Source organism: Electrophorus electricus, chromosome 8 (assembly GCF_013358815.1).
Source record: "Electrophorus electricus isolate fEleEle1 chromosome 8, fEleEle1.pri, whole genome shotgun sequence".
NCBI classification, from domain to species: Eukaryota; Metazoa; Chordata; class Actinopteri; order Gymnotiformes; family Gymnotidae; genus Electrophorus; species Electrophorus electricus.
The window spans coordinates 1,205,607-1,214,158 of NC_049542.1; the positions used below are offsets into that span (position 1 = coordinate 1,205,607).

Sequence of the window (8,552 nt, forward strand, 5' to 3'; positions counted from 1 at the left end):
AACAAACGTAAATTCATGATGTGCTGTTACAAAATTCTGCATGTTTATGAAGACTATTGATTGAAAATAAATTAACATAGGTGATTATTAACTTAGAATTTCTGTTTCACAGAAGTACACTTTAATGTTTACGAACCAAAGGGAGTATCAAGAGACAATTCAAAGCACGTGATTGAATGGGCACAGGAGATGTAGTCGTGTCAGCCTATAAATCGGTGGTCTCCTGTCCTCTCTTTAGCTTTGCCCTCGGAAAGCAGAGGTAAGGTCTGACTCAGCTCGTGTTCCATACACATGTCCTGTTTACAATTATAGGACAATATGCAGCATAACTTCTGTCTTTTTTAAAGTAACATGAATGCATTTAGTTTGCAATGTGTTCTTAAGTAACTTTTATTACTACCAGCCAGTTCAGATTATAGTTATGCTCGATGGGCTGATAAGCAGTTTTTTTTAATGTAGTGGATGTGAACGTATGAATTTGAATTAATTACATGAATTCAGCTTTTTTTCATAATTAGGAAAACGCCATGGGCCACAAGTCGACTCTTAACCACAGCGTAATCCTGGAAACTCCCACCCTCTGCTATGCATCTGTCACTGGATCGTGCCTAAAGACTGTTTACCCGAAGGAGGTGCAGTCAGTGCTCTATGTTTTATTTGGCTTTGTATCACTTCTCACATTTTTGGGAAACTTGTTGGTGATCATAACCATCATTCATTTCAAGCAGCTCCACACACCAACTAACTACCTCGTTCTCTCTCTGGCTGTAGCTGACTTGTTTATTGGAGGACTTGTGATGCCTCCTAGTATGATACGCTCTGTGGAGACCTGCTGGTATTTGGGGACATTATTCTGTAAAATACACACCAGTCTTGATGTCACAATGTCTACTGCTTCTATTTTAAATCTGTGCATAATTTCTGTAGATCGATATTATGCAGTGTGTCACCCTCTTCTGTACCACAGTAAAATGACTACAAATATGACTCTATTTATGATTATTGTTAGTTGGACCCTCTCTGTATTTGTGGGTTTTGGCATGATATTTCTGGAGCTCGGTATTCTGGGAGTTGAAGATTTTTACTACAATAATATTGCCTGTGAGGGGGGCTGTGTCCTGTTTCTCAGTAAAACAGCAGGTGCTGTGTTCACAGTGCTCTGTTTCTACATCCCTGCTGTTGTGATGGTCAGCATATACCTGAAAATATTCCACATTGCTCAAAGACAAGCACGGGTGATTCAGTGCAGCCAAATCAAGACTCAACAACACACAGTGAGAAAGACTGAGATGAAGGCTACTAAAACATTAGCAATTGTCATCGGGGTTTTTCTTGTAGTTTGGACCCCATTTTTTATTTGTGCTTTGATTGATCCTTTTATTGGGCATGTAATACCACCCATTTTGTTTGACTTCTTTACTTGGGTTGGCTATGTCAATTCCACATGTAATCCTGTTGTGTATGCATTCTTTTATAGCTGGTTTAGAAAGTCATTTCGAATTATTCTCATGGGTCAAATATTTCAGTCTGATTCATCCAGAATAAAATTGTTTTGAGTATCTGTAAAATCTTTTATCTTTGTTCCATGATTTGAACTCTGTTTGTTCTTATTAATAATCACGTATAAAATATAATTCACATAATAGCAATATTTTATGTTGGAAAAAATAATAAATGTCAAATGGTAACACTGACATGAGATAAAAGAAATAGAATTTCTTATTTATGTCCAAAAATAGAATTTATTATTTATGTCCAAAAGTTTTAGTAGTTTTTACCTACTAAATCACATAATTATTATGTCTTATAGTTATTATGGCTTATAATCAATCCCATTGATTAATAAGTCTCAGTTCATCCGTCACATCACGGTAATGAAGTCAGAATCATCACAATTCCTAACTGAAAGAAAGTAACATTAATGATTTGATCTCTGAAGGATTTAAATAACTGATTTCTTTGAAGATACTGGTAACAACCAGAATCCAGTATGATAGCAACAACTTGGTGAGAATAAATTATACAAGTACTTTAAGACATAAACAGCAGTGTTACAACATTGTGTGTGTGTGTGTGTGTGTGTGTGTGTGTGAAAAAGGGGAGGTGATATCTTGGTTCTCCTATGAATAACAAAGAAAATAAAATGGTGCCCAGTTTCTGGCTTGTTCTAACGTTGGTCACAGAACAAAGACGCTTTTAACAACTAAAATAAATTCAGTGACAAGTCTGTGTTGAAGAACTTCAAGTGTGTGAACTTCAACTCTTGATTCAGATCTAAAAAAGAGTAGTTGAACATAGAACAAATACATTAAAATACTGTTTACCTATTCATACTACACTGCATATGGGCAAAAGAATTGGGACATCTACACATTACACCTACAGGAGCTGTCATCCCGTTACACCTGTCATCCCATTCTATATCCATATTCATTATAGAGTTGGTCCCCCATTTGCAGCTATAACAGCTTCTACTCTTCCACTTGTGAAGTCAGACACTGGTGCTGGATGAGAGCGCCTGGCTCGTAATCTCTGTTCTGGTTCAACCCAAAGGTGTTCGATGGGGTTGAGGTCAGGGCTCTGTGCAGGCCAAGTTTTCCCTCATCAAACTCACCTAAAATGCCTTTATGGACCTTGCACCAGGGGAACAGTCAATTGTCCAGAATGTCTTGGTATGCTGAAGCATTAAGATTTCCTTTCACTGGTAATAAAGGGCCTATTCCAACCCCTGAAAAACAAAAATATATATACTGCAGTTAAGTACACAAGGTTTCCAGAGAAACAGAACATGTTGGACAGCTGTGCAAACAATCTAAAATTGTAGCAGGTGAAACTGGTTTGTGTTAGAAAAAGTAGATGTTTAAACCATAAACTTCATTCCATGGGGTTGTAAAATCATATGGGGATTAGTTGATCAGGGAGCAGGGAGGAGTGTTTGAGTAGAGAGCAGTGCACATCTATAAATGACAGCTGCGCTCTCTTCTGTGTGGTTTTTGGCCTCTCATACAGACACAGGTAAGGCCTGACAGAGATCCTTCAGACCTTTAGTATCAAGACTATAATAAAACTCATTTAACCTTCAGGGACATTTATAACTAATAATTAAAAATATCTGTATGTACAACACTGAATAAAAATGTAATGTTTTGACAAATATTCTATGATATAAACTTCAACAGGGCTGTGCTGGATATGCCATAAAATGTATTTTTATTTTATTTAAAAAAAAAAAATCTCTTCTAATAGAACAGTTTCTGTTCACAGTGGAAGAACATCCATGAAGGAATGGGATCAGTTGACTACCAAAGCCAAAATGGGGAGTTAGGAAACATTTCCTTCTGCTATCAAAATAATCTGAACTCATGTCAGAAGCTGATTTATCCCCTGCCTATGAGAATTGTGACTTATTTTGTTATAAGCATTATTGTATTTATTGCATTATTTGGAAACCTTCTCGTGATCACAATCATAGTTCATCACAAGCAGTTCCACTCTCCAACTAACTACCTCGTTCTTTCTCTGGCTGTAGCTGATCTGCTTGTAGGAGGGGTTGTGATGCCTCCCAGGATGATATACACTGTAGAAACCTGCTGGTATTTGGGGACATTATTCTGTAAAATACACACCAGTCTTGACACCACAATGTGTACCGCCTCTCTTTTAAACCTTGCATTTATCTCTGTTGATCGATATTATGCAGTATGTCACCCTCTCTTGTACCACAAGAAAATGACTCCTTTTTCTATTTCACTGATGATCACTGCTTGTTGGAGCATTTCTTTTCTTCTGGGGTTTCTGTTGATATTTCTGCACTACCAGACTCAGGTTTATGATCACTACGATGACGTCAACTGTGAAGGAAGCTGCCCAGTGTTTGTAGGCCCCACGGTGACTCTGACCGTATCAGTGATCTCTTTATATTTCCCCACCGTTGTCATGCTTAGCCTATACCTAAAAATATTCCTTGTTGCTAAGCGACAGTCACATTCAATCCACACATCTAGAGGTAAAGGCACTATTACTAAGGCACAGAGAAAGGCCACTAGAACACTGGCCATGATTATGGGAGCTTTTTTAGTGTCTTGGGCGCCATTTTGTATTTACATCAACATCATTTCATATTTAGGTGTTATCGGTCCACCTCAGTTGTTTGAGGTACTTGGGTGGATCGCTTATTCAAATTCAGCATGTAATCCTCTTGTGTATACATTCTTCTACCCCTTGTTTAGAAAAGCTCTAAGAATTATTCTATGTGGCAAAGGTTTAGGAGCAACTTTACAACAATAGACTTGTAGTCAAATAGATTAATTAATCTTAATCTGTATATTTTATACATTATCCCTTACAGTTCACCCTCACCACCCAAACAAAACGATCAAATGCATGTTATTGAACAGAAGTGATATTTGAGTCTGATTCCATATGTAGTGTAACCGCCCCCCCCCCCCCCCCAAAAAAAATGGTGAGCCAGCCCTAATCCCCAAATTTGTGGTTCCCCACTTGTGATTCTTTGCGTGCTTCTGTGACAGTTGTTATTATGTTGTGAACTAGGAGTATACGTGCTGCACATAGAGTGCTTGACAAGTGAGGTTCTGTATCCTGCAATGCTCTGCAAAGCCTTATATTTTTTGTATATGTCATTTTCAATTTTGTTAGCCTATTTAGTTTTGACACTTTGTAATGTTACTGTTTGTTTGACTTTATCTATAATTAATTTGATTAATAAAATTGATAACATCCAAAATTGATATTAAGGTAGGGTTTCTTGATACAATAGCTAAAGTTTTAAAAAAGTGCAAATGCCAGTTCCCTATAATCCTCCATTTTTTCTGTACACATTTATGAGGTTGAAAAACTAACCCAGTGTTGGGTCGAGTTTAACTGAGGTCATTCTCACAGTCCAGCATGGTTTTATTAAACTCCTTACATTTGCATCCTTATCTGGGTGTCTGTCTGTACAAGGTCTTACTGGTTATTTCTGATCATGTTTTCCACATACACACAAGAAAACAGAAACAAGAATTCAGATGAAACTTCATTATGTTGTTTATGTCTGCAAAACAAACATGATTCATTATTTTCATTGGTAAATGTGGGCAAAAGTGCCAGTTTCATTGTACTGTGAGCAGTTTCATTTACCCATTTTAACAAATATATTGAGACGTTTTACATTACATGATGACATACAATTAAAAGATAAATAGAAAATCACAAAGAAACTGGGATATGTGAAGAAACCACACCAATATCTTATGAACACTTTTGGGTCTTTATTCCAACAGATCCCATTAACTTGGATTTTGAATCAGATTCTAGAAGAAAAAAAACAACAACAACAACAACCAAAAAAAAAAAAAACAGAACAAAAATAAAACAAGTAGTGTCAGTCTATTTCAGGGGATCCATACACCTGGAAAATCTAAATTAATCATTCACTTCTCTAGTGAGTTTAAGTCAAAAACCCTTAATCAAAATAAGGAAAACAACCCTAATACCATATTATTATTGCCAACACTCCATATCAGTATCACCTGCCTCTGAGGTAGGTCTTACTCAGCTGCCTGTGCATGGTGCTACTCCACATGGTATTCTCTTCCAACCAGTGAAACCCAACAAAATTAGCTCCCTTTCCCCATCAGACATGGTCCAACATTGTATAATCCACCCAAAACACAGAAAAGAAAATAACCTCCCCAAGGGAACTCTATCCCCCTAGCTAGGTACCCTCCCATTACACAATTTTGCATGATACCATATGCTAGCATGGAATAATCATCATACATGGGGAAATATGCACACACGCTTCCATAGATGTGCATGGAACAATAGGGCAGTAGTGCCAACCTGCTGGGAGTTTGAAACACACACAATAATTATACTCTCCTGGACACATTTACCCAAAGTAAGTTACAAGTATAACTGAAGGTTAAGGGCCTTGCTCAGGTACCCAAAACTAGCAACTTAGCAGCAGTGGGGATTGAACAAGCAACTTTCTGATTACAAAGCAAGTACCTTAACCAGTGAGCTACCACTCCCAATCCCTACATGCACACACAATGTTCACACAGCTCCAGCAGAATCTCACTCTGTACTCCACAAACATACAACATAGTCAGCCACATGAATGAATATGCACCACTCCTGAGGTACTTGATCATTTTTTCCTTCACTCATATAATTCCCATCAATAAGCATTATATGCAAATATACACAGATACTGAAGTTCATTACCCTTTTACACACACATAATCCAATTTTATTACCTATTTCTATCTACATCTAGTCAGGAAGACATTTGATAACACTTATAGCACAACCATCCTTCCTTTACCATCAATTCTATTTCTACCTTCTGTCAGGCTTCCAGCGTCACAAGGAATGACGACATGCAATTGTGTCCTCAAAACCTATCATTACACTTTAGTTCTGGTTCATGCACACTTCGTGCTCTTTACCCAGTTACACTCTCCCCTGCCCATCAGTCAGCATCCTCATAGCCTGCGTGGGACCTTCAAACCTCGTTCACAGCTTCTCTGAAGAATACCATACCTAGATTAGCTAACATCTGTGAAACCATCATTGGGTCTATTGAACAAGATCCTACAACTGACCTTGGTTCATGATTCAGGATCTGAATGCTGACCTGCATTAGTTTGCTTACTCCTACACAGAGCTGGACACTAGACATGGTCTAGTGTCATAGGAATCTATGCTTTGCCTTCGAATCGCCCGGCTCACAACCACCTGCAGCATCTCACTTCCTTGAGCCCTAGAACTATCCTGTCCTTTTATATTACATACTGGGGACAATTTTTCGCTATGTGCCCCTCCTTCTGAGAGTTCAAGCATATAGCCCTACCATCACCAGAGAAACGGAGTTGGCTTTGTGCTTTACTGTTAGTTGGCTTGCTCACAGCTGATTGCTGAAAGACCAACTCTTTTACCACTAGCGTAACAGCTCATGGAGCTGCTTCCCTTACTCTGACACCACTAACACAACGTCTTCCAAGGTGCATGGCTGGTCTTTGTGGGCACTGCCTATGGCACACTGAGTCATCTCTCCTTGCTCAGTGCTCTTACCTCTAGATTTGGAAACCCTTGAGCTTATGGAGGGTTCCTCGCCACTCCCCAAATAAGCTTCTTCATGCGCTTCCACCAGTGAAGAAGAAGGCCCAGCCCTCACATATCTACGGAGCACTCTTCCATGAACCCCTTCCATAAAGTGGTCTCTCAACAACAGTTTCATGTGTGATACCACATCAGGTGCCCTTTTCACCACTTTACTAAGAGACTGTGACAAGGCATGAGAAAACTTGAGCAAGTCTTCCCCTTCTCGCTGCTTGTGGCTATAGAACTTGCATAACAGCTGGGCACCGTTACGTCTCTCACCAAAGGCTTCCTGTAAGTAAGTGAAAAGATCATGAACCCGATCCATTTTGCTGTCACTTTGTAACCAAATTTTTCTTATGCAGCACTTCTCAATATTGCTACAAAAAGCATACTGATCACTCAGATTAATTACGTGCACAGAGCACATGCTCAATTTCTTCAATGAAGAACTCTACAGATCTCCTGTCTCTAGCTAAATTGCCAGAGAAAGGTGCTAAACATACAAAAGATCCTGGGCCCTATATAGAGTGTGTAGTCTCTATGGTCATATCAGGCTTCCTGTTTAGTTCCTCAGTCTGGACTTGAATGTCTATTACTCTTTCTTCAGCCATGGCCAGGATTAATTCCACACCCTCATGTGGATGTTCAGACATTCTATAAAATTATGTGCATGAAAACTTTGCAAAGGATAAAGTTTGATGGCTGTCCTCTAGACTCTGAAGAAGACAAACTCCTCTGTGGTCCCATTGGCCTCACAGTCTGTTACTCTGCACTCCGATAGCTAGTTCATTGTGCACCCTTTGCCACTCACCTTGGCTCCTGGTCCATCTCCACTCCACTAGTTCTACCACTCTATTGATCCGTGCCTCCCCACACACAACCTCATGCTAAGCTAACTGTCAGAACAACTACCCCATTCCTGGTACCACTTTGTAGTCACTGGCAAAAAACCCCCCCCACACAAACAGCTTATGAACACTTTTGGGTCTTCATCCCAACAGATCCCATTAACTGATTTTGAATAGAAATGAAAAAAACAATAAAAAGAAAAGAAAACAAGCAGTATCACATCATCCAATTTTATTACCTACTTCTAGCCACGTCTAGTCAGGATGACATTTGATAACACTTATAAAACAACCATCAATCCCATTTCCACCTTCTGTCAGGCCTACAACATCACGGGGAATGATGACATCATGCAGTTGCATCCTCGAAACCTATTGCTACACTCATGTTCTGGCTCACGTACTCTTCGTATTCTTCTCCCGGCTACATATACATATAAAATTTCCGCATTCAACCTCCAGGCAGATTTGTTCCTTCAATCTTGGTGTAACCAAAATACAGGCAAAGGTCAGAACTTGAATCATAGAGGTAACAGAACCAGATTGCATCACAAACAGGGTATAAACAGTCCAAGGTTGAAATCCAGATATCTA

At 39.1% G+C, this 8,552-nt stretch overlaps 2 protein-coding genes across 2 annotated transcripts; both read left to right on the forward strand.

Moving 5' to 3' along the window:
- Window positions 1–253: 253 nt before the first annotated feature.
- Window positions 254–1,568, forward strand: LOC113587396 (trace amine-associated receptor 1-like). Its single transcript, XM_027026034.2, has 2 exons — window positions 254–259; window positions 519–1,568. Exon 2 carries the CDS (start codon window positions 528–530, stop codon window positions 1,554–1,556), a length of 1,029 nt encoding a protein of 342 aa, XP_026881835.1. The 5' UTR covers window positions 254–259; window positions 519–527; the 3' UTR covers window positions 1,557–1,568.
- Window positions 1,569–3,285: 1,717 nt separating this feature from the next.
- Window positions 3,286–4,287, forward strand: LOC113587383 (trace amine-associated receptor 7h-like). The gene has a single exon (XM_027026027.2). The coding sequence runs from the start codon at window positions 3,286–3,288 to the stop codon at window positions 4,285–4,287; it is 1,002 nt and encodes a 333-aa protein (XP_026881828.2).
- The last annotated feature ends 4,265 nt before the right edge of the window (window positions 4,288–8,552 follow it).